The sequence below is a fragment of the Onychomys torridus genome, chromosome 1 (assembly GCF_903995425.1).
Source record: "Onychomys torridus chromosome 1, mOncTor1.1, whole genome shotgun sequence".
Taxonomy (NCBI): Eukaryota; Metazoa; Chordata; class Mammalia; order Rodentia; family Cricetidae; genus Onychomys; species Onychomys torridus.
Genome location: NC_050443.1, coordinates 137,156,282 through 137,177,373, shown reverse-complemented (window position 1 = coordinate 137,177,373; position 21,092 = coordinate 137,156,282). Strand labels below are relative to the sequence as shown.

Here is a 21,092-nt window from a genome sequence, read left to right as displayed (position 1 = left end):
AAGGCTGCAAGAACAGTTCTGTGGACTGAAAGGTATGGGGAAGCCTGGGCAGGCAGACTGGAGCTGGGATAAACCACAGCAAAAGCATGTATGAAAATGTCATGTATGCTAAATAAACATACAATTTTAAAAGTAGCCACTCTGAGGTAGATACTATTTATTATTTCTCATTTTCCTTTCATTGATATCAACTATCTTTTCTGAATTTTGAATTGGATTTAATGTCAAAAATACACAAACATAAATTATTCAGTAACAAAACCAGCATTCTGGATGTAACTCAAGCATAAACAGTACTTTATTAACAATAAAATTGCAACACAATAACTTAGTAGCAACAAATCCAATAATGTAACAATTTAAGACAAAGCGAATTAACAGGCATTGCTTCAGCTCACACTAGTGATCTCCTTTCAACAGGAAAAGCTACTAGTCTAGTGGTTCTGGCTGGGTCTGCACGGTACAGGAATACAGACGTGGCGCCAAAAATAAAATAAAACGAAACAACAACAACAACAAAACTATGTGTAAAGCCCACCTTCAAATCACTGACTGACATCTCTCCAGGATAGGGCTCAAGCAAAGACCGCTAAAGTGCTATCAGTGTTGAGAACTGTAGGTCTAAAGTAATCGACAACAACAAAAACATCCCCAAACCCAAACCCAATACACTAACCCTACCATTCCTTTCCTTTCATCTCAGAAAAGCAGAGGAGGAGCAGGCATCTACTTCTTACTGCTCTTTATCCAGTTTTTGGCTGCATCCACTGCCTCTAGTACTTTAACAAACGGCAAATATTGTTTTAAGTTTAAAAAGTTAAAACAAGGTACTCAAATGGAAATTCTTACTAGTTTAAATTTATACTCTTTTAAAACAATATTAAAACAATCTCACATTTTAATTTTGCATAGATACTCAAGTCTATTTGTTCAACCAAGAGGAGCCAATAAGATGTACTGCAAAGTATTTTATTAGCATCAGTTATTTCATTCTATGTACCACAAATAAGCTTTCTGGTGCAGAGGAACATTTGACAGAGCAAGCAAGACAGGAAAAGCTGACTGCTTCCTCTAAAGCTGCCAACGCCCCCTTTTCCAAGATAGAGTATTTTGCCTCCAGCTATACTATATCCTTAACAATCTCCATTAGGATATTCAGTAGTAATTACATTAGACTCAAAACTCTTCCTCATTTTCCAGGTTTGACAACAGTAGCATGTCAAGTATGGAAAAAAACCATTTCCTTTAGTTCTCTTCAAATTCAAAGAATCCTGCTTCTTCAGCTCCTCCTGTCAGGACTCCATGTCAATCTCAACTACTTCATTCTTGTCCTGAAGCGTTTCCGTCAGGCTGTCTGCAATCACATCTTCAAGAGCGGCCATGTCAATAGGTGGTAGAGGGTTTCTCCAGTACTGGAATGTATTATACTGCCAAAACTCTTCATTGGGCTTTAAGGAAAGGAGAAAGAGAAAATATATCACTAGCTTAGAAAACATCACCACACACACACCCTACCCCTTAGGAAATAACTAAACACACACACACACACACACACACACACACACACACACACACACACTCTCTCTCTCTCTCTCTCTCTCTCTCTCTCTCTCTCTCTCTCTCTCTCTCTCTCTCTCTCTCTCTCTCTCTCTCGGAAAGAATTGCCTTCTTTCAGTTGGGCAGGTTGACATGCCCAGAATCATAGCACCGAGAAGCCTGAGTGGAAAACTACATTTTAGGCAATCCTGGACTACCCTGTCTTAAAGAGAGCTATGTGGGGTTTTTTTTTGTTTTTGTTTTTGTTTACACTCATTTATTTAGGGTTGGTACATACCATGACAGTGATCAGAGAACAACTTTCAGGGACAGTACTCAAGTACTCAGGCTTGGCAGCAAGTGCCTTTGCCTCCTAGAACATCTTGCCAATGCAATAACTACTTTTTAAATTCTGTGTTTGAAAAATAAACTTGGGTTGGGGATTTAGCTCAGTGGTAGAGTGCTTGCCTAGCAAGCACAAGGCCCTGGGTTCGATCCTCAGCTCAAAAAAAAAAAAAAGGCAAATGGGGTCAAAACAGTTACCCTTTAGTTCTCATTAGAAACAGGAATTAGGATCTTTGTGAGAATTAAAAATTAGCATAGTAAATGCTCACTATTGTTAGGTATCACATATCCTCAAATGAATGTCAATAACTCACTAGTAAAACATTTCTGCTGTTACTGGACAGTATGATGCAATATTGGCTAAGTAACTGATCTGAGTAAAATTACAGTTATTAAAGTATACATGTACATTAAACTATCCCTTGTCTATATACTCACATAAGCTGTGTATCCTGAAGCTTGACAACACAAAGTAGATACTAGTATTGTGCCTGGAAAGAAGGCATCTGCGCTAGCATTTCCTATCTGAGACCACAAGGTTAGGGCAAGGATTTAACGCCTAATCTGAGCAAGAAGACATCAGGCCGACACTGATGTCAGTATGCTTTATGTTATATCATTTTCTCCTGGATGATAAGCTCCTAAAACAAATCCTTGTCTTTGGAGTCAAGAGAGATTGAGAATTTCTATCTTCTCATAGTTCTGCAGAAGAGAAGTAACTTAAGAGCAGACCTACCTACCAGAACATTCCTGGGCTTCCCAGGGTAAAACCTGCCAAATCCAGCCAGTGTGTGAGGCAAGACCCAACTGTGTTAAAGCAGGTGCCGTGTCAGCTTGTTAAAAGCTCCCCATGGCCAACTCTTCACGCTCTATGTCTCATGAGCTGTGCACATAGACAGACTGCACCCACACTACACACAGTATCTGGTAGGAAAGACCTGCACATGGCCAGCATGCCAAAGATGGTCTGGAAAGGAAGGTTTCATCCCAGGCAGTACCTGTCTCTATCCAACAGTCATGGAAGAGTATATGACTGGTTTGTTTGTTTGTTTTTTTTTTAAAGATTTATTTATTTATTATGTATACAATGTTCTGCCTGCATATATGTCTGCAGGCCAGAAGAGGGCACCAGATCTCATTACAGATGGCTGTGAGCCACCATGTGGTTGCTGGGAATTGAACTTGGGACCTCTGGAAGACTGGAAGAACATTCAATGTTTTTAACCTCTGAGCCATCTCTCCAGCCCCTTTTGATTTTGTTTGCTCTTTTTGTTTGTTTTTTTTTTGGTTTTTCGAGACAGGGTTTCTGTGTGTGGCTTTGCGTCTTTCCTGGAACTCGCTCTGGAGACCAGGCTGGCCTCAAACTCAGAGATCCGCCAGCCTCTGCCTCCCGGAGTGCTGGGATTGAAGGCGTGTGCCACCACCTCCCGGCCACTATGACTGTTTTAAGGAAGCGCGTTTTGAATCTCTACTAGCAATCTAACGAAAGTCTAAATAAGGCCCATGTTAAATTATGCGTTTACAATCTGCAACTTCACCTAGAAACAGTCACCGCAGCATTCAAAGATAATCTCTGAGCCAGGTAGATCTCTGAGTTAGAGGCTAGCCTGGTCCAGGACCAGCAGGGCTAAACAGAGAAACAATGGCAAAACAAAAACAAAAACAAAAAAACTAAAAAACCCAACTCGATTATTTATTTATTTTTGGCATGATTTTTGTCATAAAATGCTGAAGACACCAGACCAGAGAAAGACATTAGGAAGATTAGGAAGATGCATTTCAAGGTAGTTGAGGTGGGTTTGCCAAGGTCTGAGTATTACACTTGCCAACACCCCAAGCTCCATCAATTTATACCAGAACTGCTTTAAAGAAACCTCATTTGAAGTTTTCCAGTCACATTTTAAAAAGTAAAATTAACATTTCATTCCACCCAATGTGTGAAGAGTTACTTCGTGTGTAGCCAAAGCACAGGCCCCGAGCTTTCCCCCAACCCCCGTTTTTGTTTGTTTGGTTTTTTTGTTTTGTTTTGTTTTTGAGATAGGGTCTCTCATTGCAGCCTTGGCTGTCCTGGAACTTCTGTAGACCAGGCTGGCCTCGAACTCTGAGATCCGAATGCCTCTGCCTCTGGAGTTCTGGGATTAAAAGTGTGCGCCACCACCAACGCTGGGCAACTCTGAGCTTTTATCTTAAACTAAATTTTAAAAGTCTACTCTTTTACACTTACAATACATAAATTTGGTTAAGTAGCATTTCTAGTATTTTTTTCCGGATTACATGGCTAGCGGCTGCCAAAACGGACGGCGGGGAGCAAAGCGATTCCCAACGATCCTTTCTCACAGGACTGAACATTAAGAGTTAACGGGTCCTCTTAAGACCCGACGATAGCCGGGCGGTGTTGGCGCTCGGGAGGCAGAGGCAGGCGGATCTCTGTGAGTTCGAGGCCAGCCTGGTCTACAGAGCCAGATCCAGGACAGGCATCAAAACTACACAAAGAAACCCCGTCTCGAAAAACAAACAAACAAAAAACCCGACGACAGCCTTTCCCTTCTGCCAAGACCAGCGCCATGCTCAATTAATTGATGGATCTACTGGAAAACCTACGAGTTCGACAATAATCGCCGTTACACTGAACGCTCCAGTCCCTTTTGCCACTGAGCTGACCCTCCGGGCCACGCACGGGCTTTACCACTCGGTCCAGCCCCTCGAGTGGGCCGGACTTCCGCCGCCCGGGACCCGGCCCCAGGCTTGTGCGGGGCGGACCTACCTGGACGTGCGTCCCGTCGGCTGCGCTGCCCGCGCTCCCCGCCCCGTCGCCGCCGCCCGGAGCTCGGCTGACCCGGGGCTCCTCCTGCTCGCCGGGAGGTGGCTCTCCGGGCTCCAGGCCGCGGCCCTGCCGCTCCTGGCCGCCGTCCCCGCCCCCGCGTCGTTTGCGGGGCGCAGCCGCCGGCTCCGCCATGGTCCCCGCGTCCCCCTGGCGTTTGCGGGGCCGAGCCGACCCGGGCGGCGGGACCCAGAGCGGCGGCTCCTCGGGGAAGTCGCTGAGCAAGAGCCGCTTCCAAGGCACGCGGAACGTGAGCGGCTCAGCCGCACGCCGCTTGGCCATGGGCCGGGGATGAGCGGCACGCGGGTGGCTTACGGGAGGGCGGAGGGCGGAGGGCGGAGCGGAGCTGCGGGCTAGGACGGCCGGGACGTTGGGGAGCCGCAGCGAGGCGCCCGAGATTCGAACCTGCGCCTCAATGCGCGCGCAGTCGTGCCGGTCCAACGCGGCCGCTGGTTGGTGCAGGCTCACGGCTTGCGTTCCCGAGCGCCCTTGCGGCCGGAAGTGCGCGCTTCGAGGAGGCGGGGCGTAGGGGGGTGTGGCTGGTGCGGGGCGGGGCCTCTCCTGCTGTCCCCTGGCGGCCCCGCTGCACCTGCACTGTTGTTCGCCTTCTTGCCGGCGCTCCTCTGTCCCTAAACGGTCCGGAGGCAAGGACACGGGCGGGAGCGGCCGAGAAACCCCGCGGCCTCAGAAGTCCAGATGGGAAGAGGGCTGGGGCCCTTTCACTTTTTGAATCTTGTGCGGCGGAGGTGACTGCTTAGCCCACCCCCACCCCCCTTCGCCCCCGTCGCTTACCCTGCAGTAGCTCGGCGGATTCCAAAACCAGTGGGTGGTGTCTGGCGAAGAGAAATGCAAACTGAATGAGTTTGCTTCTGCTTGTATTTTAGCCGTTTGATAAAAGCAGTAACTAGGGGCTGGGGCCATAACTCAATGATAAGAGTGCTTGCCTATCATGCCCAAGGCCGTAGGTAGGTTCAGTCCCTAATGCTGTAAGGAGAGGAAAGGGGAAAGTAGTTACCAAACAAAACTAAGGAAAATAAGGCCATCTGTACCCCGAAGAAACAGCCTTCTAGAGTATAAAAACATGCAAGGAAGATTGTTTTAGCTCTAGGTACTGAGAATATTAACTACTTTAAAAGAAGGAAATGTGTATGGGTGTATCAATGTTATGTACCACGTGCGTGCTTAACCATCTGTTTAGAGGTGGACTCTAGAAGGTTGTGGGAGGACAGCAAGTATTAACAAGCACAGACAGTAGTGTATCAGGAAGCTTGCCATAGCTTTTCTGATTGCTCTCTTCAATTGCTCTTTGCAGTTGATAATTCTTACACCTGGAACAAATGAAAAGTTGGCCATTTTCAAACTAGTAACACAGACCAGACATGAAAGATGTTAGTATTCTGACCGCTGCATATGCATGGTGTGTTACACCCGCCACAGGGCACCTTGGCTCTACCCGTCAAGGTCTGCGCGCTGTATCATTTCAAAAGAACTTAATCCTTCCAATGATTTATTCTGCGTAGACCCTGCTCCAAAATGATAGAATACAGCATGGGCAAGTGGCTCGTGCCTTGCCCCCCCCCCCCATTGTGAGAATTAGCATAGGTACACAAGGTAGTAGAAAGAACCCACTTGGCTAAAATAACCGCAAAAACATGCGAGTTGCCTAGCCCAGTTTCAGAAACAGCACACAGTACCACAAAGGCTAAAGAGCATCTTGTATGCCTCCCCACTGGCACCTCCTCTTTTCTGTGCTCAAGTAGTCTTGTTTCAGACTTTGAGATACTTATTACTTCTAAGTAATTTCCCTATCTAGCCACTCACCTATATTTGTAAAACATTTTTGGTTTTGCTGATATTTAAGATTTATTGAGGTCTAACTGACATATAATAAACTACTTATATTTCAAATGTGACATTTTGCCACTACATATGCCTGTGAGAACACAAATGATAGTGCACATATCCATCACCTTATAAATCTTTACCTTGCCTTTCTGTAATCTCTCCCACGTGACCCTCTTCACATTCCCTAAGTATCAGATTTGCTTTCTATCATCTACTTTGCATGTTCTCTATTTTATATAAATGGAATAATGCAATATATACTTTTGTTTGTCTTTTTTCCCTTCACATAAGTATTTTAAGATCCATGTTATGTGTTCTTTACTTTTTATTGACAAGTAGTATTCCACTGCATGAGAATGTTTGTTTATTCATTTGTGGATGGGTTAACTACTTTTCAATGAAAGTTATTATGTGTAAAGTTGCTATGAACATTGGTCAAAAAAACTTGGTATGGACAAAGTCTGATTTTTACAAAGTGTTTTCCGCAATTTAAAGTTTGTTTTAGTATCAGAAGGCTGTGTTTATTGTTTTCTTTTCTTTACATCCTCACCAGCAAACATAGTTGACCTGGTGGATGTGAAATGGATCTCATGTGGCCTCAGTTTGTGTCGTACTCAGTATGGTTGGACATCTTTTTTTGTACTTATAGTTGTTGTTGTTGTTGTTTTTTTTTTCTGCAGAAACCCTTGTTATATTTAATGGTGTCCTTTGCTAAAAAATTCTGACTTAAATGTGGTTCAGAATGATGAGTCCTGTTTTTCCTTTTGGTTTTGGTCTGCTGTAAGGGATCCTTCTACAACCTCCACCTCAAAACCTCCGCCTGAACTCTAGTACCTGCTCCGCCCAGTGTGGATGGCTGGACGCTGGTGAAAGGTGTGTTGCCTCTTTAGTCCTCTTTAAAAACTAGACCGGGTGTCCTTTTTTCTGGTTTGTGAGAACCTTTTCATTTAGTACTCTAGAAAATATCTCCTATGGTAATAGTTGGTGTTAGAAATACTGACTTCTGCCAATTTGTGTCTTGTATTTTCATTGTATGGTATATTACTTCTAACTTATTTTTGAGACAGGGTTTCAATATGTATCCCTGGCTGGCCTTGAGCTCTCTAAATAGACCAGGCTAGCCGCAAATTCATAGATCAATCTATCTCTGCCTCATGCAAACTGGGATTAAAGGTGTGTCTTAACCAGTTCCAAGCTATTTTATTGTTACGTTGCATTCTACATTTATTGTGTTTGCACATGTCAGAACACACAAGTGGTGGTCAGAGAACAACTTGTGAAAGTCAGTTCTCTCCTTCCATCTCGTGGGTCACAGGAATAAATTTAAGATGGTCAGGACTAGCTGCAAGTACCTTAACCCATAGAGTCATCCTGCCATGGCTTAATTTTATTGTAGCAAAAATAGATGTTTTTAGTTTGTATATTACTTTGTCTAAACATTTTACAGTGTTTTGGTTTTTCTTTCCATACTTAGGACTTTCATTCACTTGGAGTCAAGTGTGTGTGTGTGTGTGTATGTGGAGGACTCAGTACATTCTCTTCTCATATGAGACAGTTGCTCCTGCTCACTGTTCTGTGGTTCCTATTCCGTTCCTTCCTACATTTACAGTTTGGGGCACTCTCTATTCAGCTCAACTATTCTATTGGCAGTTGTGTCTCCATAAATGGTATCTACATGTTTACAGCTTTATAGGCAGGATTGACAGGGCCAGCAAAACATCTTAATGGATAAAAATGTTTACTTCCGAGTCTAAACCTGAGTTCAATCCCATATGGTGGAAAGACAAGTGACTTCAGCAAGGTGTTCTCTGATCCATGGCAAGTGTGCAAGTTCACACACACACACACACACACACACACACACACACACACACACGGTTGTTGTGTTTATTTATTAAGAGATTTTGACAGCTATAGAGCAGTCCTTGACTATGTTCTGGATTGCCTTTAGGACCATCAGCCCCTGGCTCTTCCATATTAAACCACCTATAGCATTTCCCTTTGGGTCTTTTGAATTACAGTGGAGTAGAGATCGGTTTGGGGAAAATTTTTATCTTTACAATATCAAGCCTACTACTCAGGAGTATTCAAGCTCTCGTTAGATTTTTTAAATGTCCTTCATTAAAATGTTATAGTTACCATGATAGAAAGCTAACTTTTGACCAGGTTTAACTTTATAACTTTGGCATATCTTTGTTGCCCATAACTAACATCTTTACAAGACCTTGCAAGTAGTACTTCTGTCACTTTGCCCTCAGTTGGACCAATCTTCTTAGTTAAGGAATGTGTCCACTTAATCCAAGTTGTCATAGTACTTTCTTAGTGCTGGTGGAGCCCAAAATTGAGTATAGTCTCGCCAATTGTTTATTTTTTGTTTTGAGACATATTCTCGTTCTTGTACCCAGGGTCACCTCAGATTCATTGTATTGTAAAGCAGGTGCTAGGACTGTGGCACACAACAGACTCAGCTGTCTTCTTTGCCAATACTAACATTCAAGCTGCAGTTGTACCAGTACTCCTGCTTCAGCTACAGTCTGCAACTTCTGGTACATTGTTTTCATTGTTCTTGAAGTTTAAAATACTTCTGAATTTTTCTTTTATTTTTTCCTGACTTCTATTAAATAACAAGCTATTTTTAATTTCATTTCAACCCCTTGGCACTTTAGCTGCACCTCTTTGCATTAATATTCAATGGTTCCCCTAAGGTTAATATTCATCTTGAACTGATTTTCAGAGTCTATGTTTAAACTTTGTACTGCTTATGTAAAACATAACCCACTCACAACCTATTTTTGTACTGGCCCATAGTGTCTTCTACCAACTCTGCCTGTCTCATAGTTTGGTATAAAATGCAGTCTGGGGATGGCCAGGTAGCTCAGCAGATTATGGTGCATGCCACCACTGGCAACCTGAGTTCAGGCCTCTAGCCTATATATGGTAGGAAAAACCCACTGAGTAGTAGTCCCCTGGCACTGAGCTCCATGGTGTGGCTGGCAAGTTTACACACATACAGTGAACAGATGTAACAAAAATAAAATGTAGCCTGGTTTATCTTTTCAGCAATGAACCAGATGTTGGTTTTTAATACCTCCCCCCCCTCCCCGTTTTCTTGGTAAAGAAGGAATACATCCTTAAGAATTTACTGTTTTGTTTGAGAGTTTGCATTGGTCTGTGTGTGGATATGTGCACCTATGAGCCCATAAGCGCTGTCAAATCCCCTGGATCTAGAGTTACAAGGAGCCTAATATGGGTGCTTGGAATTGAACTTGTGTCCTCTCCAAGAGTAGTATGTGCTCTTAACTGCTGAGCCGTTTCTCCAGCCCCATGTTACAATTTTTGATTGGCCACACATTGGGAACTTTATTTGCTGGGCATTAGACATTTTTGTTATTTCTATAAATAGTCCTTCTCTGAAAGGCTGTTACAATAGTCAGTTTGACCCTAAGTGAAACAGAATGGCATGTGTGTGGACAGAAAGCAAAGGGTCCTGGAGGATCAGAACTAGAGCCAGAGATGAGCTTACAAGTGTTACAACAGCAGATTTAAACAAGAAGCAAAAATGAACGTAACCATGCCGGGCAGTTGTATCACAAGCTAAGTCATTTTTGGAAGAGGCAACATCAATGAGAACACGCCTCACCCCTTCCCACTATGGGCTGTGCCACCCATGGGCAGGTGGTCCTGTGATGTACAGGAAAGCAGGCTGAGCAAGCTATAAGGAGCAAGCCACCAAGGCATGTGCATCAGATCCTGCCACCAGGTTCCTGCCCTGTTTGAGTTCCTCCCGATTTCCTTCAGTGATCTACTGTGCTTTTGGACTCTGTAAGCTGAAATAAACCCTTTCCTCCTCAAGTTGCTTTTAGTCAGTGTTTTTGCACAGCAACACAAACCCTAAGACAGTAACTGTCAAGGATTTAATTACATGCTGAAATGGAGTAAGAGACTGTTCTTGGTTGTCTACTTGACTGTGTCTGGAATGAATTACAGCCCAGAAATGGAGGGCACACCTGAGATACAGATCTTGAGGAAGGATGACACATGCCTTTTATCCAGATTTTGAGGTGAGAAGGCACATCTTTAATCTAAGCCATACCTTCTGCTGGAAGCCTAAGGATAATGGAAGAAGGAAGGTTATTCATTCTTTTGCCTGTTTGCCCTCACCTTGTCAGAATATCCATTCCTTCACTGGCATTGGAGCCTACTTAATGATTTCAGCATATACAGAAGACAAGCTGAAACACCCAGCCTCCTGGGGGAATGAATATATGTATTCATTCTATAAGTTCTGTTGACTCTAGAAAACCATCATACAGAGACTAAGCCAGAAAATGGATCAATTTCTCTTTCCGCCCTCCTGATACAGTGCACCGACGTCAGGTACATTAACAGATAGGTCTTCACCACTCAGGGAGCCCTGAAAAGACTTCTGTAATATTGTGAATGGGCAAATGCTGTAGGGATGGAGTATAAAAGGTCCCCCAGTGGTACATATATTAAAGGCTCGATCCCTGATGATTGTTTAGCAGTGAAGGCTCTGACCCCATGAATGGATCATTTCTTTGATGACTTCTTACTTGGATGGAGTATTGGGAGATGAAATCTATGAGGTGGCTATACCTCCATTAGAGTGTGCCTTGGGGACCATTTCTCTCCCTGGCCCTTCCAATCTCGTGCTTCCTCTGCTTCCCAGCTGCCATGTGGTGAGCAGCTTCACTCCACTCTGCTCCTTTACCCCCCCACACACACACAAACAAACAAACAGCTAAGTAAGCATGGAGAGAAACTGAGACAAAACAATAAACCCACCATCCTTTTTACTTTAAAGGCATGTTGTCATAGTAACAGAAAATTGATAGTACAGAGGACAGAAAGGACCAGGAGTGGAGAAAATACCAAGTCACAATAAAGTGTGAAGTCCTCCCCAGTAGGCTTCTGGCAAAAGTCCTCAGAGACTGCTCCCCACCCCCAGTCGATAAGGAAGAGTTCAGGAAAATGAACCCAGATGATAAAAATGCTCATTCTGGAACTTTTTTTTGCAATTAGCCTTTTTCAAGACGAATCCTTTTCCTTGGGGGGATTCACAGTTCATTATAGCAAACATGAATGAAACAATGTGAAAATAACTACTACCCACCTTGGCAAACTCAAAGGTCCAATACTCATTATTACTAACTTTCTAAAAACATACAAAAATTAGGATAACAAAGAGTTGAAAGAATGTGATTAAATATTTCCATTATGGCCATCATTACATAGAGGGAATCAACCAACAAAAACTGTTATAGCAATTGGCAGACTTTAATATTTAAGAAAAATTAAGTCCATATACACATTAAAAATAAAGGAAATTTCATGCAGACATGAAGCTTCCATTTCAGCCTTCTGGCAATGTTTAGAATGTGAATTACATAAATACCATATACTTTACAGTTCTCAAACTTGATTATTTCTGCAGCTTCCCTGTATATTTTATATGCCCTATCTTGCTCATTGATCAGAACCTAAATTTGTACCACCTCAGAAAGTCGAAATTTAAAAACAGCAAGCACATGATCACCTTATGAAGATGGAAACATTGGTGTATAGAGCAAATTTAAGAAAAAGAACTTAAGGCTTACACACGTCAATAAACCTAAATATAAAAAAAATACAAAACTAAGCTCCTCCAGTAACACTTCTATTATTGATTTATACCACATTTCCACATTTAGAATATATTAACTTCAAAAGCCACAAGAGAAAAGAGTGATGCAAATTTATAAGGAATATTTTTAAAACATTCATGATATGAGGAAAACTAAAAATAAATGAAACAACTGATTTCAGAGTTAGGTAAAATACATAATTTAGAAATGTAAGTAGTAGTATTAAAGAGTAAAACATGACAGGAAAGAAAAAAAACTTTAGGTAACAAAACCAACCCAGTGGTATCAGTCCATTCTTGTCTTTGTAAGAAAAACAAAACCAGGCCCTAAAAAACAAACAAACAAACAAAAAGCTACAAAATGAAAAAAAAAAAGCATTCCTAAATAACAACAACAACAACAAAAAAACCAAAACAGGCATTCCTTGTTCTTCAATGAATGTCTTTTAAAATACATTTAATTTTTTTCATTAAAAAAATAATTATGGGAGATTTTTTTCACCCTTGCAAATAGTAAATAATGAGAATTTCTTTACCAAATGAACATTTATGAAGTACTGAACACTGGAAGAACAAGAAATAATTTTGTTTTGTTTTGTTTTTTTGTTTTTTGAGACAAGGTTTCTCTGTGTAGCTTTGTGCCTTTCCTGGATCTCACTTGGTAGACCAGGCTGGCCTCGAACTCACAGAGATCCACCTGCCTCTGCCTCCTAGTGCTGGGATTAAAGGTGTGCACTACCACCGCCCAGCAAGAAATAATTTTAAAAGGTAAGTAGACTATGTATGTACATAGCCATAGTAAAATTCATTCCATGGAGCCATGTTCTGCATCGGGGAGGGCAGATGAGACAAAGTCCCACACTGTGTAGAACTCCCGCAACCAAAAAGCGCAGAGCCTACAGACGCCCCAACCTAAGCAACACAAAGGCCTGAAGATGCACAGTAAGGCTTCCTATTAAAGCATGGCAACAGGGCGGTTTGACCACCACATATATTAAATCCATCTAAGCCAAATGTCAGAGGTCACAGCCATCTGTGAAATATTCAGCAAGAGCTTTCTTTTCTTGTAGAAGTTAAAGTATTAGTCATCTTTGCTTTCCTAGCTAATGGAAACGGAATAACCATTGTTAAAATTAACAGCAACAAGGAAAACTCCCTCCCAAACAGGCCTCCCTAGAGGTAGAAAATTAAAGCAGCACACACACTGTTTAAACTCCAACTCTATCGGGGACAAATCTGTTATTCATCTGAAATTTCATGAATAGCTGCTGCCTAGGATACTGACGGCACAGACCATGGCATTAACTTATCCCTGAATTTCATACTCAAACGTCTCACGTTAATTCTATCATGACAGCTTTTACTAAAATACACTTTAACTAAAAAAAAAAAAAAAAAAAAGTGCTTGCTCTTATAAGCCACATTACTTAATAAACGACATCATTGTAAACATTACACTGACAAACTTTACAACTCATTTCTAATTTGAAATGTTTCAGATGGGCAGATTGTATTCTTACTTTTCCAGTTATTTAACACTGCTTTAAAAAAAATAAAAAATTTTTGTGTCTCTGAATGTTTATATCTTATACATTTCAAAGGGATCCAGGAGTTTCTATAAGATTCAGTTTAGCATGGATAAAGACTGAATTTCTCTGTTGATGTATTTCATTGAATTTTCACCTGTGATGCAACTGAATAAATACTCCATAGAAGACATATCTGATGCCTCTCTAAATTCAGCTGAGGTTAAGGGGGGGAAAAACAACCGAATTTGAATGAAACTTTTGAAAGAATGGTTTCAAAATTCTTTAAGTATAGATTATGTAGGTCCAATGAAAACAAAGTTCCAATTCCAGATGCTAAATATGTCAGAGGATCCTTAGACTCTTCTAAAAGTAGCACATACAATGTAAAACCCAAAAAGGAGATTAGTATGAACTTTAGCATTATTAGTCATTAATATGGCAAACTTGCAACAGCTTCATGAAGACTGGAGTTTAGGTTTATTTTCATAAACAAAGACAATTCTGGGCTTCAAAGAAAAGAAGTACTTGAAGATATTTCCTCTATTATATATCTGCATGGGAGATATTTTCTCCATTTTTTTTTTCTTGTGCAGTATGAATCTGCATGGTATAGTATATTTCTGAAAAAGGCAATACATATTAAGAAAATAGACAGTTTCTAAATTTTGTTAGGAATAAGAAGGCACCACTGATTTGAGGTTGTGTCCTGTTGTCACTGATAGTTGACTGTGAGTTGTTTATTTCAGCATTTGTTCATATTAAACTTTTTTCTGGGTAATATCACTTAAGACTATTACTGTGGTTTCCGGACCACAAACAAAACGCATTCATAGTAGTATTTCATCATAGAGAGATCATTCACAGTATATGTTGACAATACAGATTCTTTTTCCACCTGTAATACAAACAAAAATCAAAATAAGATCATGATGGCAACACTATTAACAAATAAGAAGTTAGTAATGGCAGGCAGGCACTATCCTAACTATATTTAAACAATACCTCCCATGAGACTGCTAACATCCATCATCCCACTTACAAAGTAACAGGTCATTTAAGTTCAGTATCACACCACTAACGCCTGGTTAAAAATGGATTCAAATTTAGGCAGTCTTAACTATTAAGTGCTATAAATGCATTGCTTGTCTTTATTCTTAAGAATAAATAAAAAAAAAACAAAAAAGAATAAATCCATTCTTTAGTAAATGAGTGGCACAGTCCTAAATAAGTAAATAACCAACTCAATAGCCAAATTATCATAAAGTCTCATTTAATAAGGGGTGGGGAGAGGAGAAAGGCCAGGAGGTAGAAAATAAGATAGAACTGTTTCTTTGATGCCTGCCTTCCCATCATCTGCCTTCTCCAGAGCCTAGTCTACTCAGTACCTGTCAGTAAGAGATTACCCAGGCCATAATCAGCTACCATTTATTGAAGGTCTATTTCAACAGGAATTATAGTTTTCCCTTTACATACATATTGTTCCAAATCTTTACATTAAGAAAGCTATGTACTAACACCTTTTCTATCTGATTGAGAAAAAGAAAAGTGAAGAAGTAAAGTTAGTAACTGCTACAATGCCTGTATTCCTGTTGAAAAGCTTTGCAAGCTAAACTCTGGCATTGTTTCTTTCCATTCTTACCTCCAGCTGGAATCCATACTGAAGAACAACATTTTTAATATCCTCATAGCTCAATTCTATAGACAGTTCATTGGCCAGATTTTCAAAATGGTACAGTAGAGGACCTATGGTTTGAAGATATTATGAATGAGTTACATGAACACAAGCATACACTGATAGCTTTGGACACTGCATGTACTAGATGTACTAGTTGAGTAGGAAATAAGGGAAAAATGAAAAGGTCCACTACATTTGCTGAGGACAGTCATCCAAATTTCTGCAGTTTCAGCCAAGAAAACATTACATCACAGTTGTACCCTCAGATTCCTCTGTATAGTCTTGTCTCTACCTTTGACTGAGTTCATCATCAATCCTACATATAGCTAGCCATTTATACTCCTCCGACAACAAACTGAGATGGGAAAAAAAAAGGCAAGGAGAGAGATAAAAGTAACAGGTGAGACAGTTTCTGCTCCTAAGAGGCTTTGCCATTCTGTGATCCTGTGGGTAAACATTTTCTTCTCTTTTAGTTTCTAGGTAGGGTTTTTCAATGTAGCCCAGGAGGTCTTGAACACTAAAATCTTCCTGCCTCAGCTTCTCAAATGCTAGGAATCTAGTCATGCTGCCCCTCCCCTTCGATCTTTACCCTATCTAAACCACTAAAGTAATGACCATGAATATAGTTTATATGTTAGCACACCCTTCAAAATAACAGTGTTTTTCTTTAAAAACCTACTCTTACTGAGACAGTTTCTGGCCATCTGTTCAGTCCTAAACTGTATCAAAGCCTTTGTATAGAGTGCAGAGCCTCAGAGCAATCTTTACAGCCTTTGAAGCCTATTTTATGCCTGTTCCTGTTTCACTTTTATATAAATGTTTATTTTATGTACATGAATGTTTTACCTGCAAGTATGTGTATGTACCACGTGGAAGGCAGAAGATGACATCAGGACCTCCTGGAACCATAGTTACAGAAGGTTGTGAGCCACTTTTGTGTGGGTGCTGGTACTAAATCTGGGTCCTCTGCAAGAGCAGAACGTTCTCTTAACCACTGTGCCATCTCTACAACCCCTTTGCTCTCTTGTTTTGTTTTTGTTTTTTGTTTTTGTTTTGTTTTTTTTGTTTTGTTTTGTTTTGTTTTTGAGCTGAGGACTGAACCCAGGGCCTGTGCTTGCTAGGCAAACACTCTACCACTGAGCTAAATCCCCAACCCGCTCTATTGTTTTAAGAGCATCTGAACATCAGTTTGGTAGTATATATTCCCCCCAGTAAGTCATATGTAATTGTCTTTCCACTTCCATGTTTGATCTCAAAAACCTATAAAGCCCTATCCCTCAAACTCAGACTTTAGCTGTGCTGATATATTATATATCCTAATATAATTTGCCTACAGAACAAGCCACTAGACTAAACAGAGGCCAGGCAGTGGTGGCACACACCTTTAATCCTAGCACTCAGGAGGCAGAGATCCATCTGGATCTCCAAGTTCAAAACCACCTTGGACTACATGAGATTGACTCAGTCTAGGAGAGAAACCGAGCCAGGCAGTGATGGCACACACCTTTAATCCTAATACTTGGGAATCATATGCCTTTAATCCCAGCATTTGAGATCTCATGCTTTTGCTTGGGAAGCACACACACACCTTTAATCCCAGAACTAGGAAGAAAGTAATGGCTGGGCGGAGAAAGGTGTATAAGGTATGAGGAAACAGGAACTGAAGTTTTTTCAGGCTGAGGAGTTGGTAAGGGAAGAGGTGGTGGCTGTGGCTTGTTCCTTTGTCTCTCTGATCTTTCAGCATTTACCCCAATGTCAGGCTCTGGGATTTTTTTTTTAAAAAACTTATTAGAATGTGTGTTACACTACGCTTCATAATTTTGCTGAAATCCATCTTCAGGCTGTTTGTTCATTCTTGCAATGGTTAACCTTGGTTGTCAACTTGATGCACCTGGGAAAAGTTGTGTCTTTCAATCGAGGAACTGTCTCCATAAGATTGACCTGTGGGTATGTTAGTGAGGCATCTTCTGGTTTCTAACTGATGTAAAAGAGCCCAGTCCACTGTGGGCAGTGCCATCCTTAAACAGCAGGCCCAAGGTGTGTAAGAAAAGTAGCTGAGCAAGCACCCCATAAAGTAGAATTCCTCTGTTGTTTCTGCTTCAAGCCCCTGCCTGCCTTGGCTTCCCTGTGTGAATGACTATAATCTGTAAGCTAAAATAAACCCATTATAGTACAACATCCTTTAGAACTCATTTGCTGTAGTGTTGTATCACACACTACTTTCAGGTAAATATCTGCAAACTAAGCATCAAGCAATATGACACAGATGAGTGTAGTACATGCACATGTGTGCACACAAAGGTCAGAGGATGACACAGATATCCCTCTCTATCAGTTTTCACCTTTATAAGGTCTCTCACTGAACCTGGCACCATTTAGGGTGGTAGCCAGCAAGCCCCAGTGATCCTCTCTCTCTCTTATCTCTGTCTCCAACAGTGCTGGGGTTTCAGGCATATTGAAACCATCTGGCTTCAACATCTGGCTTTTCATTTTATAAGATTTGTTTTTATTTTACTTATGTGTTTGTGTTGAGTGTTATGCCCCATTTGTACAGATACCTGCAGAGGCCTGAAGAAAGCATCAGATTCACCCAGTGTTTGAATTACAGGCTATTGTGAGCCATGTAACATGGGTCTAAGAAATGTACTCTGGTTCACCAGAAGAGTAGCAAGTGCTCTTAACCTTTAAGCTATGTCTCCAGGCTGAATACCTGACTTTGTATGTGGATGCTAGGAATCAAATTCAGGTCCTCATGCTTGCATAGAAAGCATTCCTGTCCACATAACCATCTCACCAGCCCAAAGATGTCTTTAAACTTCTTTTAAGTCTACCAAAATGTCTAGTAAATGCTAACTGTCTAACTTAAGTGTTTATAGCATCACCAGTCAAGGACAAGAACTGTGATGTGAATACGCTCTGCAGTCTTTTGTTATAAATTGTGCTTTGACAGATATCTCCACATATTTCAGATCTTCCCTTACACAAAGACATTTGAGACAACAAATATTTTTATTGACTTGGTTCAAATTGCCAAAAGAGTTAGAGATGGAAGATCCCGTATCCTAAGTGCTTAAGTATAGGTGTTTTAGATTTTAGAATATTTATATATACAAAAGGAGATAGAAAAGGGGACTGAGTTGAACCACAACACTAGTTCGTTTCATATATACTTAATCACATAACCTAACAGTCTATCTGGACAGTATGGACTACCAAGGGCTTTGCTTATAGTAAGGCTCTACCAATGGGCTATAACCCTAAACTCTAACACTAATTTTGCACAGTATTTTTAGTGCATGTACACTCCCTGTGATCTATCAGATGAGATCATGTATGAACTTGCTACTTAGCATATCAAGATTTTAGATTTTTGAGCAATTTAGACTTTCAAATTAGGAAAGATCTGTATAGATTTTCACTCACAACTGCATGAAGAGTATTGTCTCATAACTTTATCGGGGTGAGATGCAATGGTACCGTCACTCTGAAAAACAGATCAGGAGTTTCTGGCAAAATCTGTTCCACATTCATCATATATAACTAAGAAATTTATTTACTGGGTGCTAACCCAAGAGAAATGAAATCTTGCAGCCACATTTAAGATTCTGTGCCAAGTGTCCATAGCAACTTTATTCCTAACCAGCATAGTCTGGCAAAAAATCAAATGTCCATCCATTGAGAACTGATAAACAAAGTATCACCCATTTATCCAGTGACATATCACTCAGCAATAAAAGGGAACAACACACTGGTCATGCAGCAACCTAAGTGAGTCTCAAAGCATCATGCTAGATGATGGAAGCCAGATACATAAAGTACTACATTGTATGGTTCTGTTTATATGATATTCTGGGAAGGGGAAACTGGAGTTACAGAAACCCAGACAGCAGTTGCCAGGGTTTTTTTGTTCTTGTTTTTTGTTGTTTGTTTTCAATTATTATCTCTCTTCATATTAAGAGGAAAAACAAAGATGTATTTTCCTTGATCATAAAATACAGAGTAAGCTCATAATAGAGAGTTAAGGCAACATGAAACAGCATCAAAAGAAAAGAAAACCATCTCTAATCCATTCACAGACTCTCACTAGAAGATATACTGTATCTTCTTGAGGGTTTCCTTGATACACAGTAAGAAGAATTACATATATGCTTTAGCGTCTTAAGCTTTGTTCATTATTTCTAAGGAATGTACTTACTGTGGAAGTCTTAAAACTACTTATTCATTTCTTGCTGTTAGGAGACAGGTCCAGTCTAAAATTTATTGAGCATACCTGTTCATTAACTGACTTTTAATGTTAGCCCTTATCTAATTATTTTTCTCTGATAGAAAATACAATTTAACAAATATATAGTATTAGCAAATACTTTAGGCTTTGTGGGCCACATATACTCCCCATATCACTTACTTGTATTTTTTACCCTTGCCCTTTAAGAAAATACAAAGCATTCATAGATGATAGGGCCAGGAAACTGGATAAAGGCTACATTTAACATAGACTTAACAGTTATAGTAACAAGTCACTGGCTTTCCCTAACCTGAGGAGGATTATAAAAAGTATCTTAACTTTTCCTTAAAACCCACTTCTAAGGGGCTGGTACATTCTCAGTGTACAAAGAAAACTAAGCCTCTAGATCCATATAGCTGACATCAAAACCGTAGGGTGTCTATTTACTCGTATAAATGCCATCGTGTCATGTCTCTAGGCAGCCAATCTCCCTGTCTGACTTTGTCCCTTCTTGCAAATCTTGAACACATTCATCCACAAACAAAGCAGTCAGTAAAGACCCACTATTTGCCAGGGTCCACACTAGTGACTAGCAAGCATTAGAGCCTTCCTGTCATTCAACTCAGAGAGGAAGAAAAGGGGAAAGAAAGGGGCAGGAACTGGGGGAGGATGCAAAGCCATAAGAAGCCAGATCAGTAGAGGAACTGCGTATAACCTTGAAGAGTACGAGTTATCAAAAAAGTTATACAACTTTATGTAAGGAGACTGACGGGCACAGATCTGCATGTTGAAAAGGTAACCTTGGCTGATGTGGGATGAAAGGAAAATGAAAGTGACATGAAGTTTCAGATACCCTAAGGACTACTACATCTTACTCGAGGGAAGCAAAGATGATGTTATAGCAATGGTTCTCAGCTGGGAACAATTCTGCCTTGCTAAGGAACATTTTCAATGTCTGAGGATGATTTTTTCTTAGCATACTGGGGGGATACTACTGAAATCTGGTAAGCAAAAGCCAAGGATGCCATTAACAACCCTGTGATATACAGAACAGATCCCCCTGCTGCCACCCCTGAAGAATAAATAACCCTACCCCAAATGATGGTAGGGCCACAGTTAAGAAACTCGGATAAAGTCAGAGGTACTAAACTTTAAGAAATTCAGCTTTCAGCTCAACTCTGAAGAGGAGGAGGTGATATGGACTGAATGTCTGGGCCCCATATCTCCCCTTCCCAGTTGGTGTGTGACAGCCTTAGTGTTGAGTTCAGCTGCATTTGAAGTTGGGGTCTATCAGGAAATAGGAAACAATTATGGTTAATAAGAGCATAAAAATGGGGTCAAGACCTGGCATAATTAGTCTCTTCATGTAAAACACCTGGTCAAAATGCTTGTCCTCTGGCTTTCTTCTCTCCAACCCCACAGTCTTACTTACCAAAGAGTCAGGTAAATGCACACCATCGAGAAAGCAGCTG

General features: G+C 40.8%; 2 protein-coding genes across 3 annotated transcripts in view; both read right to left on the bottom strand.

The window, feature by feature from the left end:
• Positions 1 to 267: 267 nt before the first annotated feature.
• On the bottom strand, positions 268 to 5,185 carry C1H9orf40 (chromosome 1 C9orf40 homolog). The gene is made up of 2 exons (XM_036191022.1): positions 4,646 to 5,185; positions 268 to 1,448 (listed from the first exon to the last, which is right to left on the bottom strand). The coding sequence occupies exons 1-2, from the start codon at positions 4,982 to 4,984 to the stop codon at positions 1,293 to 1,295; spliced, it is 495 nt and encodes a 164-aa protein (XP_036046915.1). The 5' UTR covers positions 4,985 to 5,185; the 3' UTR covers positions 268 to 1,292.
• A 7,728-nt stretch (positions 5,186 to 12,913) lies between these two features.
• Positions 12,914 to 21,092, bottom strand: part of Carnmt1 (carnosine N-methyltransferase 1) — a 33,095-nt gene continuing 24,916 nt past the window's right edge. For both annotated transcript variants that reach the window (XM_036172558.1, XM_036172550.1), the window contains 2 exons: positions 15,360 to 15,463; positions 12,914 to 14,615 (listed from right to left, as the gene is read on the bottom strand). In XM_036172558.1, coding sequence (XP_036028451.1) covers positions 14,514 to 14,615; positions 15,360 to 15,463 — 206 coding nt within the window. In that variant the 3' untranslated portion in view covers positions 12,914 to 14,513. The remainder of the gene's footprint in view (positions 14,616 to 15,359; positions 15,464 to 21,092) is intronic.